The sequence below is a fragment of the Dryobates pubescens genome, chromosome 43 (genome assembly GCF_014839835.1).
Source record: "Dryobates pubescens isolate bDryPub1 chromosome 43, bDryPub1.pri, whole genome shotgun sequence".
Lineage (NCBI taxonomy): Eukaryota > Metazoa > Chordata > Aves > Piciformes > Picidae > Dryobates > Dryobates pubescens.
Window position 1 is genome coordinate 1,124,328 of NC_071654.1, and position 14,744 is coordinate 1,139,071.

General features: G+C 51.8%; 1 protein-coding gene across 1 annotated transcript in view; it reads left to right on the forward strand.

Annotated features, from left to right (window-relative positions):
- The first annotated feature begins 292 nt into the window (after positions 1–292).
- Positions 293–14,744, forward strand: part of LOC104302688 (zinc finger protein 721-like) — a 235,891-nt gene continuing 221,439 nt past the window's right edge. Inside the window, 4 exon segments of the mRNA XM_054177697.1 lie at positions 293–348; positions 796–1,082; positions 1,224–1,568; positions 1,630–2,036. Of these exon segments, the coding sequence (XP_054033672.1) occupies positions 293–348; positions 796–1,082; positions 1,224–1,568; positions 1,630–2,036 (1,095 nt within the window).

Here is a 14,744-nt window from a genome sequence, read left to right on the forward strand (position 1 = left end):
CCCAGTTGAATAGACCTCCTCTGCTCTCATCAGTATAGATTTGGGTCAGGGTCCAGGCCAGGAACTGATCTGCCAATGCTGCTGGGCTCAGGAACAAGGTAGATGCCCCCCACTAAATAAGTGGTTTCAACATAGGAATTGGGAGTCTGACCCCCCCACACCCAGGCAGGTGTTGGGTGTCAAAGGCTATTTGTCCACACACACACACTGAGTCCATCTGTCTGTCCCTCTCTTATCATTTGGTCCCTGGGACCTTGCTTGAGGGCACAGGAGTGGCCCTTCCCCCTCCACCATGGCCACCCAGAAGGACCTAGACAAGAGCCTGAAGGAGAAGAATCACCTGGCAAAGTTGGAGGATCTGAAGTGTAGCTCCAAGGAAGAAAAGGAGGAAGACAAAATTGATGAAGAGGAAGAGGAGGAGGAAGAGAAGGATGAGGAGGAGGAAGAGAAGGATGAGGAGGAGGAAGAGGAGGAAGAAGAGGAGGAGGATGAAGATGAGGATGATGACAAGAAGGAGTATGATGAGGAAGAGCAGGGGAAGGAGAAGGACAAAGTCACATCATCCCCCTGTGTGCCACCAAAGCAGCCAAATCGGTGCCCTGAATGTGGACACAGCTCCCCACCAAGCTCGGAGCCGATGAAGCACTGCTGCCCCCACCATGGTGCCCAGCCCTTTTTCTGTGGTGACTGTGGCAAGAGCTTCAGGCTCAGCTCCAGCCTCACCCAGCACCACCGTGTCCAGCCCGGGAAGAAGGCCTACATCTGTGCTGGCTGTGGGAAGAGCTTCCCTCGCAGCCTGGCACTCATCGCCCACTGGCACGGCCACGGCGGGAAGCAGCCCTTTGCCTGCACTGACTGTAGCAAGAGCTTCCACCGTGGCTCTCACTTCCTCCAGCACCGCCGTGTCCACACCAGCGAGAGCTCACATATCTGTTGTGACTGCGGCAAGAGCTTCCAGGGGACCTCGATGCTCATCGCTCACTTGCACGTCCAAACCGGCCAGAAAGCCTTCAGCTGCAGCGACTGCGGCAAGAGCTTCAGGATGAGCTGCCAGCTCTTCCGGCACCGCCGCGTCCACACCGGTGAGAGACCCTACTGCTGTGCTGGCTGTGGCAAGAGCTTCCGCTGGAGCAAGACCCTCATTGCCCACTGGAATGCCCATAGTGGCAAGAAGCCCTTCGCCTGTACTGACTGTGATAAGCCCTTCGGCCATGTCTCCTAAGTCTCACAGCACCTCTGTGGCCACACCAGCAAGAGGCCGTGCAGTCCAGGTACCGCCAATGAGAGTTTGAGCTGCAGGTCAGACCACAGCCTCAGCAACGACCTCTCCAAGGGCCACAAGGTGCAGAGTAGAGAGAAGCCAGCAGCCACTGAAGTCATCTCCAACCCCTGCAGCAAGTGCCAGCAGAGCTTCGCCAGGCACTCAGACCTGGTGAGGCACATGCGGATCCACACTAGGGAGAAGCCATATGTCTGTGCCGTCTGCGACAAGAGCTTCAGCCAGGCCTGCAACCTCACCTGACACCGCCGCATGCACACAGGGGAGAGACCATACCGCTGTGCTGAGTGTGGCCAGACCTTCAGCTCCAGCCACGCCCTCACGCAGCGCCACCACACTCACAGTGGCAGGAAGCCGCTGTGCTGACTGTGGCAAGAGCTTCTCTGCGAGCTCCACCCTCCTCCAGCACCACCTCATCCACACTGGGGAGAAGCCCTACCGCTGCACTGCCTGTGGCAAGAGCTTCAGACACGGTGCCACCCTCAGAAGTCACCTCGATGTCCACACTGGCAAGAAGCCTTTCACCTGTACCGACTGTGGCAAGAGCTTCAGCCAGCGCTCCCTGCTGCTCTGTCATCACCGCATCCACACTGGCCAGAAGCCCTATGTCTGCAGTGACTGCAGCAAGCGTTTCACTCACAGGTCCGCCCTCAGGCGGCACCACCTTGTCCACACAGGTGAGAAACCCTTCCCCTGCACCGCCTGCAGCCAGAGCTTCCGCTGCAGATCTAACCTCAGCCGGCACATGCGCATCCATGCCAGTGACCAGCCTGTGCCAGGGGACTCAGAAAAGCACTGACCCCAGCACTGCCAGGGTAAACATCATCCCCATGGGGGACCTTTTCCAGCAGATTGAACCAAGATCACCTCATTTGCACCCTGTTTTCTCAGACTCTGGGGGCTCCAGCAGGAACAGACACCCCACTCTCCCCTAAACATCAATTAGTGATGATGAGAATAACTAACAGTGATGAGTCAGCACAGCCATCACTGCCACTGAAGCTGGACTGAGCTTTGCTGGGATTTGTATTCTTTCTGCCCAGTACTTTGGGTTTTCCTGGGCTAAATGCTCCTTTCCTTTGTCCCTTGCCCCTCAAATTAACAGAATCTTGTCTTATTTTGGGTTTCTTGTAGCCATTCCTGTCCAAAATGCCTAATTCTTGGGGACTTTTTTTTTCCTAAGCCTGAGGCTGGAGCTGTGTGCCCAGTTCAGGGAGGTCTTTGGTGTGATTTTCATCAGTCTTGATAGTGTCTTGGGAGGGTCTCAGGGGCATATCTGTCTTCATGTTTGAGCCCCATCCTGGGCATTTGGTGCTTTTGGGGCACATGTCAGCAGAGGCTCCTCAGCTTCCTGAAGTTGGGGGTGTCTGTAGTGGGTAGGACATGGGGATGTCCTGCCCTGCCACCACTGCCTGCTCAGCCAAATGTCTCCCAGGGAGTGAAACATTGTGATGGGGCTGTCACTTCGGAAGGGAACAAATGTCTCGCTGTAATCCTGCAGCCACCCCAAAAAGGGAGTGGAGTGGCCCCCAGCCCCAGCATTTGCCCTGCAGTTCCCCTGATATGAACCCTGGCCTAAGAGTTATTAAAAATAATAGACTGAGCAGCAGATGTTTGCAGTTTTATATATTTATATTGTGCAACCCTTGCACTCTTACCCATTTCTGCTTTTCCATGGGGGTGGAGGTGAAGCCACAATCCATAGTCCAAGAGGGATCCAGAGACATCAGGGCCTGGAGATAGCTGGGGAGGGAGTCTGGTGACTTTGCTCCTCTCCCTTTCCATCTGCAGGCAGTAACACTGGTGGAAAGAGACAGACCCATGCTGTGACTCCATGGCTCTGTGGCTGGTGTCACTCCCACAGCTCTGGGGTCTAACAATGGGAAGGGCAGCACAGCACCAGGCTTGCTGGGGTCAGATGGGATTCATCTTTCTCCAAGGGAGTAGAGGGTCTTTGCTCAGGAGCTTTCAGGGCTCAGTGGCAGGCCTTTAAACTGGACTTGAAAGAAGAGGGGGACAAAATCAGGCTTGCTGGTGACAAGCTGTGGAGTGACAAGCCACGGTTAGAGGGAGACAGGGCTAGTGAGTGCCCTTAGGCTCTTGTTCTGAGCTGTGCTGGGGACACTGCAGCACATTGAAGTCTTCTGGAGATGAGTCAGGGGGTCCTGGGGATCTGAGTAGGGAAACATTGGTTGAATCACTGCAGGCCATTGTATTGGAAGACCTGTAAAGGTCCCTTCCTACCCAAACCAGCCTTTGATTCTATGATTGTATGCCATGGAGATGTCCCAGACATACTGGGACCAGTGCTGTTCAATATCTTCCTCAATGACACAGCCAGAGAGGTTGAGGCACGCTCAGCAAGTTTGCAGATGATAGAAAGCTGAGTGGTGTGGTTGATAAGAAGGAAGGACAGGATGGGGGTCATCCAGAGGATCTGGACAGCCTGGAGAAGTGGGCTCAAGAAAAGCTCAAGCAAAGTGCAAGGTCTTTTACCTGGGTCATGGCAACCCTCAATATTAATGCAAGCTGGGGGTGATGAAACTGAGAGCAGCCTACAGAAAGGGACTTGGGGACACTTGTAGGAGAAGGGCTGATTTCAGATAGCTTTGGAAGGTTATGCTTGGTCTCTGAGTTGGAAAACAGTGCAAACACCTTGTAAATGAAGGAGAGAAATTGGGCAGAATTTGGTTGGATGTGTTAAAACATTGTTTTGTTATTTTAGCCTATTGTATGCCTTAATTACAGGCATGCCAGTAGAGAATAGGCAATTGAGATGTGACACATGCGCCTGCTGAGAGACTAGAGAACTTTGCTGTATAACGTAATAAATGTCTTCCCCTGCTTACACCTTGTCCTGGGAGCTGTGCTCAGGGTGGTGGGACAGCTAGACTACAACAAATGGTTCTTCACCATGAGAGTGGTGAAGCCCTGGAATGGGTTGCCCAGGGAGGTGGTTGAGGCCCCATCCCTGGAGGTGTTTAAGCCCAGGCTGGATGAGGCTCTGGCCAGCCTGATCTAGTGTGGGGTGTCCCTGCCCATGGCAGGGGGGGTGGAACTGGATGATCCTTGTGGTGCCTTCCAACCCTGACTGATTCTATGATTCTATGAAATGGTGCCCCCAGACATGCTCCTTGAGCAGCTACAGCTTACGACTCCCACTGGCACCAGAAACAAATAATTTTGCTTCATGGGGACTGCAGAGATGGTTGTGCTCAGCAGTGTCACAGATGGTAGACTTTAAGCTGTTAATCTCTGTGAGATGCTGATTATGCCAGAAGGGAAGCTTGGCACTGGTGATGCTCCCCAGCTGAGTTTAGGAGGAGGCAAAAAGCACAAAGGCCTGGATGTTAAAAATAAAGAAAAAGAAGAAAAAGGAAAAAATAAATAGAGAAAGAAAAATGAGAGACAAGTGGTGGTTTGAGCCTTAACTGAGATTTAAGAGCTCAGATGGCGGGGGGCAAGGCTGAGGATTCCTCCCTCGCTTTCCCCCTCCTCTCTCCTGATGGAGAGAAAAAGAAAGGGAAGCAGCAAATCTACTGAGAAATAATTTGGAGTTGGTTTGGAACCAGAGAGTTAAAAAGTTTCTTTAAACAATATACATACATACATATATATATATAACAATAACAGGGAGGGTTCACAAGGGTCAGGAACAAGGATGGATGGGGAAAAAAACGTACACAAAATCAGTCCTTTGAAGTCCTTTGAAGAGGCCTGGATGTAGCAGGGAGGGAAAGGACCAGGCCTGACCACGTGGCCTAAGTTCTCCTTTAAGAGATCAGGCAGGTAACAAAGAAGTAAGTTCAAAACTGTAGGATGAAACTTTCTGTCTGAAAGGAGTAACTGTTCTGTGTTCTGACCTTGTAAGATAAGTGGAAAGGAATGTCTGCTTGCTACTGAAATGCAGCTGGAAGTTTTGTTCTCTTTAACCATATATTATGGCAGTTCTGTTAGAATGAGCTAATTAGCTCAACCTGAGCATTGTGTCTTGCATGGCTTACATCAGTCTGTTGGACACGCTGCCTTACACAGCTTCTGCTTGTGCTACAGTTAGTTTTAACTTGCTTGCTTCTGTGTGTGTAAAGAATGTTAGAGAGGGCAATCAAAAGTGTTGTTCTATGGAAAAACAGAAAGGGGGAGATGTGGGAAGAGGTTGTTTTCAGATAGTTTTGGAAGGCTATAGGGAAGATTTGCCTTTGCTGGAATTAGAGAAAGCTGTTTTGTCTTTGACTCTGGGAGTAATGTAAACGCCTTGTAACCGAAGGAGAGAAGCTGGGCAGAATTTGGTTGGATGTGTTAAAATGTTGTTTTGTTATTTTGACCTATTGTATGCCCTAATGACACACATGCCAGTACAGAATCACCAGTTTGTGAGATGTGACATGTGCCTGCCGATAGAGAACTTTACTGCACTTTGGCCGCAGCAACCCCTTGCAGAGCTACAGGCTGTGATCAGAGTGGCTGGAGAGCTGCCAAACAGAGAGGGACCTGGGGGTGCTCATTGACACCTGCCTAAACATGAGCCAGCAGTGTGCCCAGGTGGCCAAGAAGGCCAATGGCATCCTGGCCTGCATTACGAATAGTGTGGCCAGCAGGAGCAGGGAAGTCATTGTGCCCCTTTACTCAGCATTGACTAGGCCACACCTTGAGTCCTGTGTCCAGTTCTGGGCCCCTCAGTTTAAGAAGGACATTGAGACATTTGAACGTGTCCTGAGAAGGGCAACAAGGCTGGGGAGAGGCCTTGAGCACAGCCCTGTGAGGAGAGGCTGAGGGAGCTGGGGTTGTTTAGCCTGGAGAGGAGGAGGCTCAGGGGTGACCTCATTGCTCTCTACAACTGCCTGAAAGGTGGTGGTAGCCAGGAAGGAGTTGGTCTCTTCTCTCTAGCAACCAGCACCAGAACAAGAGGACACAGTCTCAAGCTGTGTCAGGGGAAGTTTAGGCTCGAGGTGAGGAGAAACTTCTTCACTGAGAGAGTCATTCGTCATTGGAATGGGCTGCCCAGGGAGGTGGTGGAGTCAACGTCCCTGGAGGTGTTCAAGGGGAGATTGGACGTGGCACTTGGTGCCATGGTCTAGTCATGAGGTCTGTGGTGACAGGTTGGACTTGATGATCTTTGAGGTCTCTTCCAACCTTGGTGATTCTGTGATACTGTGATACTCAAAATAGGTTAGCTTTGGATTTCTCATATGTTGTATGTGTGGTCATAAATGTAAGCTGTTGTAGTTATGTCAATCTGTAGTTCTGTTAAGTGATTGTAGATCACAATCCAATATTACATCAGATTTCTTTGGATGATACTTCTTGTGGGTTATATGAAGAAATATGGGATCAGTTAACTTCTTGGTTATAGAATAGAAGTTGGTTTAAACATTTGCTTGTAATACTATTTGGAACAATTGCAACACTGCTCTGTGTCATTCTTTGTAATTGCTGTTTTAAAATGATAAGACCTTTAGGTACAATTGTTTATGCCAATAATTTACAAGCAGATGGTTGTGATCTGAAGGTGATCAAAACAGAGGAACTTAATTATGATCCAGTTAAGGAGGTTCTGAAATATCTGGAGATTTCAACACAAATCAATGGTGACCAAAAGAAAATGGGGGATTGTGATGAATATCCTGGTGAGTCTGTGATTGGTGTTAAAGGCAGAGAATTCAGAGTGCACTGGGACTGGGGGTCAGGAGCTTGCAGGAGCCTGTTTTGAGGACAAAGGGGGAGCTACATATTGTACAGACTTAACCAGAGACAGTGTGTTTGGCTAACTGGAGACACCAAGGCTGAGGAGAAGAGCTGAGAATTTGTTTTCTTTAGATCAGAAGCCTGGACAATTGAGCATGTGTACAAGTGGATGCTTTGACCCCTACCACACAGAATGTAGGGAGAAGGGATTTGATCACCTATTCTGAAGACTCATTATCATCTGCCTGCCTTCTATTTAGCATAAGCATCTTTATGTAGATGATGTAACTATATAAGATGAAGAAAGCTATTGTAAGGCTGCTATGGGGTGAAGTTTTGTACCCCCGCAGGCCCAACCAGATGCTTTTATTGCCTTTGTAAGATCTTTTAGTGCCAATAAAACTGTTACCAAAAACTTTTACCAGGAGTCATCTATAACACCTTTACTGAGGTTCTTTTCCCTATTCCAAATACCCTGGGGTGGAGCAAAACCTGCACACAGGAAAGGAGGCCAACTGCAGCTGGGCTGTGGCAGGCGGAGTGCGGCAACCCAGACACAGAAGTTCACAGTATCACAGTATCACCAAGGTTGGAGGAGACCTCAAAGATCATCGAGTCCAACCTGTCACCACAGACCTCATGACTAGACCATGGCACCAAGTTGCCCTCCCCCTGCACTCAGCACTACTGTGGACATATCTGGATTCTTGGTGCCCGAGTGTGGGGTTCTGCAGTCTGAAGGACAAGCAAGGAACTGGGGAGGCTGCACAGGAGATCTGCCAGGATGGGCATTGACATCTCTGTGGAGAGGCTGAGGGACCTGGGCTGCTTCAGCCTGCTGAATGGAGGCTCAGGGCACTGCCATAGCAGTGTGCACATGGCTGAAGAGTGGTTTCAGAGAGGATGGAGCTCTTCTGGGGAGTGGGAAGAGACCAAAAACTCCACAAAGTGCAGCTTGGAAGGTTCAGAGTGGAGAGGAGGCCAAAGAAATGTCCCTCAAAGGGCAGAGCTGCTATGCATGAGGCCATCCAGAGGTGTCAGGAAACGGCAGGGAGAGCTGAGACAGCTCAGGGAAGGGATGGAAATGGCAGGGGGAGAGCTGGCTGGGGAAGCAAGATTGGTGTCAGCAGCCTGAAGGGAAAGAGCTGCAGCCATGGGACAGTGTAGGAGAGGCTGCAGTAGGGATGGCCAAGGGCTCTGGCAAGGCTGAGAGGCCCAACAGGACCAAAGTCTCTGTCCCCTTGACTCTGGCACTTGCCTCTGCCACCAAGGCCTGTGAGGAGAAACTTGGCTTTGAGGCTTTGAGGTTCTTGTATTGCAAGGGCAGTGGTCAGGGCTTGGCCTTTCTGCTTCACAGACCAAAGGCAAGTTTTTCTGCCCCGTACTTTGCCTTTGTCTCCCTGCAATCCTGGCCTCTAACAAGCTGCTCTAACAAGTCCCTGGGGAACCTTTGTCAGTAACAAGCCTCAGTGAGGCCAATCAGTGCTTCAAGGTACTTTGGAGTTTGCTTCTGCCTTGGACTTGTTGAGAGGCTTCTTGGCAGTACCTTGGCAGAGTCTCCTGGCAGTGCCTAAGGATGATGTAATCAGCCCCAACTACTCCATGGGGCTCATTAAATACTGCTGAAGCTCTAATTCTTGCTGAGGTGTAATGGGTTGGGGCAGATCCCCTCCCCACCACAGGCAGAAATAACGACTCAGGCAAACGGATTGCAAAAAGTGATGGAAAGTTTAAATAGGAAAACAATAACAAACAACAATGAAAGTTTTACAGAGACCCACAAGCACCATGACAAAGAGAGAGATCCCAGAACATACCCAAGAACATCCCATCCCCACCTGGGGGTACACCCAAACCCCCCCCCAGGGCTCTTTCTTCCCTCCCCCAACCCAGCCTTGGGCCTGAGCAGGCCCAAGGGAGGCAGCTCACGCCATGTTACCTAGGTAGCAGCAGGGGACGAAAGAGGAAGTGAAGACCCCGCATGGCCTTTTTATAGGGGAGCAGGGCATTATGGGAATGGAATACCTGGTCCCTGTGACCACCCCCTGGGCTGGGCCCACCCCTTGGGACCTCCCAGGTGTGGCCTGCGCAGTGGCATCTGGGCCAGCACCCAGCCTAAACCACCACACGAGGTTTCTGCAGCTAATTGGAGAGGTTTTTATTGCACAAAGTATCTGGTAAAAATGTGTTTTAAAGGTACATTTCATTCTTTTTCAGCAGGAGTTGTCTCTTTGCAAGCAAACCACAGCAATCCTGTCAAGATCCAACCCTGGTCACTGCTCATCCTCACTCACCACTGCCCCCAACAGAGCCCAGAGCCACAGGTGAGGGACAGGATCTGCCTTGCCAGGGGCTGGGGGTCAGGGCTTGGCCCTTTGGATCAATGAAACCCCTCCAGGTTTCCTCAGCAGCAGAGCCACCTTGAGCTGCTTGTGCTGACCTGTCAGCACTGCCTCAGGTCTCCGCTCTCACCAGAGCCTGGAGATGCTTCAGTGCCTCCAGTGATGCTTCCCTTGCATCCACTGTCTCCTTCTGCTCTAACCAGACCCTGTGGACCTTTCCCAGTATGCTTCACTGGGACCCATTAAGAGTAGAAGAAACTTCAGAGTTCAAATCTGACTTTGACTTCTGGAGATGTTTCATCAGATTCCTCTCAGTCCCTGAGGTTTACAGGACAGCAAAAGCTACCAGAGGAGTTATTAAAAGACCTTGGGCTGCTCCTCTGCTGCCCTATTGGGCCGGACTCCTGGGCTGGAAGGAACTGCTGGCAAGCAGGCAGCACTGCAGAGAGACAGCTCTGGCCAGGAGCAGCTCCTCTGCACAGCACAGCAGGGCTGAGGACATTGTCAGAGGATCTCAGCAAGATGAGGAAGGCAGAGAGAGCTTCAAGGTGGCCAGGACTGGGAGGGTGACTGAGAGCTCACTGGAGGAGAAGTCACTGCAGCCACTGGCACAGTGAGGCTGTGGGTGCAGGACACTGCAGCTGTAGCTCCTGGAGGCATCTCCATCTCGGCAGCTGATGCTCAGCTGAAGGCTCCTGGAGTGTGCACACAGAAGGAGGACCAAAGCCCTTCAGTTCCATCCTGTGAGCAGCAGTGAGCAGAGCTGGGGAAGGAGAAGGCTTCACCCTCATCCCCTCTGCCTTTCCCTCTTCCCTTCACTGTCTCTGCAGCACTGCAGGCCTGCTCCCTGGTTCTCCACCTCTCCATGGGTGTGGTGGTTTCAGGCAATGCCTTTAAAATTTAGTTACAGATTTTGAGCAGAAAAGAAGAAACAAAATAAATAGATCACTCTTGGGTGTGAAAAGGAAAAGAAAAGATTATTCTAAACAAATTGATTGGATAAATATCTGGAATCAGAGGAGCTGTACCATAACAATTCTCTCTCTTCTCTTCTCATCTCAGCTGTTTTGCTTTGCTGGGAAGAGATCACCTGCTTTGGCTGCCCTTGGCTAAGTCTAACCCACTGCTTTTTTTCTCTCTCCACCCCTCCTTTCTCTCTTGGAAGAGGGGGATGGGGGGTAGGGATAGAGGAACAGCTTCCCTGGTCTCTGACCAGGGGGTTTCCTGTTGTTTGCTAATTGTAAATACCTGTCCAATATTGTCACTCCTGCATGTTCTGTACCTGTTCATTGCATTCCATTGCAGAGTGTAGCTCTTGCTTGTCAATACAGCTTCATTTGCTTCTAACTGAGCTGCTCTGGCAAAGCTAATGCTGAGGGGAAATTTCAACCCACCACAATGGGACTCTTGTTCTCTGGGATTGGGCTGTTGGTCACTTTCTGTTCTGACACCAGAGGAATCTTCCTGGCAATTCTGGGTCCCTGCTGCATTTCAAGCTGTGATGAACCATCAGTGATTGGTAGTGATGGGACTGAGCTGATCCATTCCTCATGCAGATCACGGACAGGGCTTACAATGAGGCTGAGAGAAGTGTGCCCTAACTTGTCACTGCCTTTCCCTCCTTGCACAGGTCTCCATGGCCAGAGGCAGCAGATGGCCAACAGCAGCTCCATCACCCACTTCCTCCTCCTGCCATTCCCAGGCACAAGGCAGCTGCAGCTCCTGCACTTCTGCCTCTTCCTGGCCATCTACCTGGCTGCCCTGCTGGGCAATGGCCTCATCATCACCACCATAGCCTGGGACCACCACCTCCACAGCCCCATGTACTTCTTCCTCCTCAACCTTGCCTTCCTTGACCTGGGTACCATCTCCACCACTGTGCCCAAATCCATGGACAATTCCCTGAGGGACACCAGGGACATCTCCTATGCAGGATGTGCTGCACAAGTATTTCTGCTTTTCTTTTTGCTTGGTACAGAGTATTTTCTCCTCACCACCATGTCCTATGATCGCTATGTTGCCATCTGCAGACCCCTGCACTATGAGACCCTCCTGGGCAGCAGAGTTTGTCTCCACCTGGCAGCAGCTGACTGGGCCTGTGGGGCTCTCAATGCTCTGCTGCACACAGCCAATACATTTTCCCTGCCCCTCTGCCAGGGCAATGTTGTAGACCAGTTCTTCTGTGAAGTCCCCCAAATCCTCAAGCTCTCCTGCTCCACATCCTACCTCAGGGAGGTTTGGCTTCTTGTGCTCAGTGCCTGCTCATTATCCGTCTGTTTTGTGTTGATTGTGGTGTCCTATGTGCAGATCTTCAGGGCAGTGCTGAGGATCCCCTCTCAGCAGGGACGCCACAAAGCCTTTGCAACCTGCCTCCCTCACCTGGCTGTTGTCTCCCTCTTTCTCAGCACTGCCATCTTTGCCTACCTGAAGCCCTCCTCCTTCTCCTCTCCATCCCTGGACCTGGTGGTGTCAGTTCTGTACTCAGTGGTTCCTCCAGCAGTGAACCCTCTCATCTACAGCCTGAGGAACCAGGAGCTCAAGGATGCCCTGAGCCATCTGATCTCTGGTTGCTTTCAGAAGCAATAAACTCTTTGTCTTCTCCTGCAGAGCAGTTCTGATGTTTCTCAGTGCAGGCCCAGCCTGGCTGCTGGAGTTCTGGCTGCTGCTGGTGCTGTTCCCCTTGTGAGAATGTTGTTCCCACACAAATGGCTTTTTTCAGACCATTTCTGGTTCAGTGTTGTCCTGTCTGGTGTGATCCAGAGGCTGCAGACATGAGGAGCTGTGCTCCCTGGATGTTCAACACCATAAAGGATCCTGCAGGGAGTTGTTTCTCTGAGTTCTTTCCTTGAGTTCTTCTGTGGAGCTGCAGGGTAGTGCCTGTGTGCAGAGGTGGAGGGGCAGAGTCCCAGCACAGCAGCAGTGCCAGGCAGCCCCAGAGCTTGGGCTGTCCTCAGCTGCTCTTTCTTCCCTTCCACCCTCTCCCGTTGAGCCTCTGTGCTGGGGCAAGGCCTGAGTGCTCTGGCAGCTTGGGCACTGTGCTGCTGTGCGGCAGAGCAGGACTGCAGGCAGGGACAGGCCAGGGCTACTTCTGGGACAGAGCTGTGCTCCAGAGCAGCACTGCCATCAGAATAGGAGGTCTCCTCATGCCTTCATACCCCAACCCCCTCCCATTACAGACTGCACCTACTCAGAGTCCAACTGGATACCCTGACCCCCTCCCAGTATAGACTGAGTCCTAACATGGTTCCTTTATCCCCTCCCAGTACAGATGTGGCCTCATTCCAGTGCAAACTGGATCATACTGTCCTCTAGCACTGCAGCTTGGGTCCCACCCATTTCCAGTCTAAGCTGTGTTATTGTCCCCACACAGTACTATGTTCCTCCTTTTAACACCCCCCTGTACATACCTGGCCACATCCCAGCACAAACTGGATCATCTTGGTCCCTTCCCAGTACTTTCTGCATCCCTTCACATGTTAACTCAGTAGTCTCATTCTAATCCAGTAGAGATTGAGCCCCCTGCCAGTATAAACTGCATCTCCTAACTGCCTCCCAGTACAGACTGGGCCCTGTCCAAGTACAAACAGGTGCTCGATCCCATCCCAGGATAGTCCACGACCTGTCCCTTAAACTGGATCCATTGGCATCACCCAGTACAGACTGGGGACCATCCCAGTGCAAACTGCATCTCCTGATCTCCTCCCAGTACAGACAGGGTCTCATCCCAGGGCAAAGTTGTAGCCCTGGCCCCCTCCCAGTTCCAGCTGCTTCCTTCCCAGTGCAAACCAGAGCACAGGACTCCTTCCAGTACTGACTGTGCCTGCTCCCAGGAAAACTGCACCACCTGAACCCCTCCCAGGACCAGACTGGGACCCCTCCCAGTACAAACTCTATCCCTTTGCCCTCTCCCTGGACCAGACTGGGCCCCATGCCAGTACAACCTGAGTCCCCTGGTCACATCCCAGTACAGTCTGGGACTCATCCCAGTACATACTGGGTTCCTTTAAACCCTCCCTCCACAGTCTGGTCCCTGTCACAGACACAACTCCATGCCCTAATCACACCAGAGTCCAGTCTGGGCCATCTCCCATTTCAGACTGGGTCCCATTAACATCTCCAAGTACAGCCCAGGCCTTGTCCCAGTACAAACTGATTCCACTCATCCCATCCTGTGCTGTTTGATATTTTTATCACTGCTATAGACAGAGGGATGGAGACATCGTCAGCAAGTGTGCAGATGGCACCAAGCTGAATGGTGCTGTTTAGATGCCAGAGGGACAGGATGGCATCCAGAGGCCCCTGCACAGGCTGGAGAGGTGGTGCCCAGGTGACCCTCATGAGGTTCACCAAGAGCAAGAGCAGGGTCCTGCAGCTGGGCTGGAACAATCCTCACTAGCAATACAGGCTGGGGGAGGAGGTGATAGAAAGCAGCCCTGAGGAGAAGGACTTGGGGGTGCTGGTGGGGGAGAAGCTGGCCAGAAGCAGGCAGTGTGAGCTTGCAGCACAGAAGGCCAAGGGCAGCCTGGGATGCATCCAAAGCAGCATGGCCAGAGATGGAGAGAGAGGATCCTGCCATTTTATGATGCTCTCCTTTCCTACTGCAGCCAGCTCTGGAGCCCTCAACACAGGAAGGACAGGGACCTGATGGAGCAGGTCCAGGGGAGTGATACCAAAATGATCAGGGGGTTGGAAGTAATATGGCATTCAGAAAAGGAGCTGTGCAGAGTGTGTGTGTGGAGGGAAGAAGAAGTCTCCCCCTGGAGCAGAATTTCTCTGTGAGCAGAGAGGCAGCTGCCCTCAGCTCAGGCTGCAGCAGCTTGTTGGGGCTCTGAGTGAGCAGCTTGTGGCTCATGGGCTCGCAGGGCAGCTTGCGGCCGGGCAAGCAGTTGACAGTTCTCCAGTGCTCAGGGTGGGATGAGCGGTTCTCATTCATCTCACCATGGCTTCAGCAGCTTGCACCAGCACCTCAGGTGTCACAGGTGGAGCAAAGCAGCTTTCTGGCTGCAGACTCAGGCAGCAGGCATGCAGAGGCTGCTTTCCAGTCCAGCAGCATTCACCAGCTGCAGCTACAGCACGTTCCAGTTTCATGTGGACAAAATAGGCTTTGGGGAACCCCAAGGCTTCTTGGTACAGCAAGGGAGAGTTGTTTACCATCTTGGCTTGGATTAATAAGGTGTTGGAGACAATAATGGCCAATGGCAGAAGAGAAAGAAGGAGAGGAACAAGAGAGTTCAACCTAGAGAATAAAGTTTGCCCAACCCCTGGGAAGCTGCACAGGGAGTCCATAAGCGTGGCAGATGGCCAGGCACAGCTGCAAAATGTGCCCTTTGATTCCCTCAACCACAGCCCCTGCCTAGACAATCCTGGGCCTGTCCAGCTTTGCAGACTTGCCAGCACCTTGCCCTTGGTCTAGTTTTGTGCTGAACACCCCAGCTCCA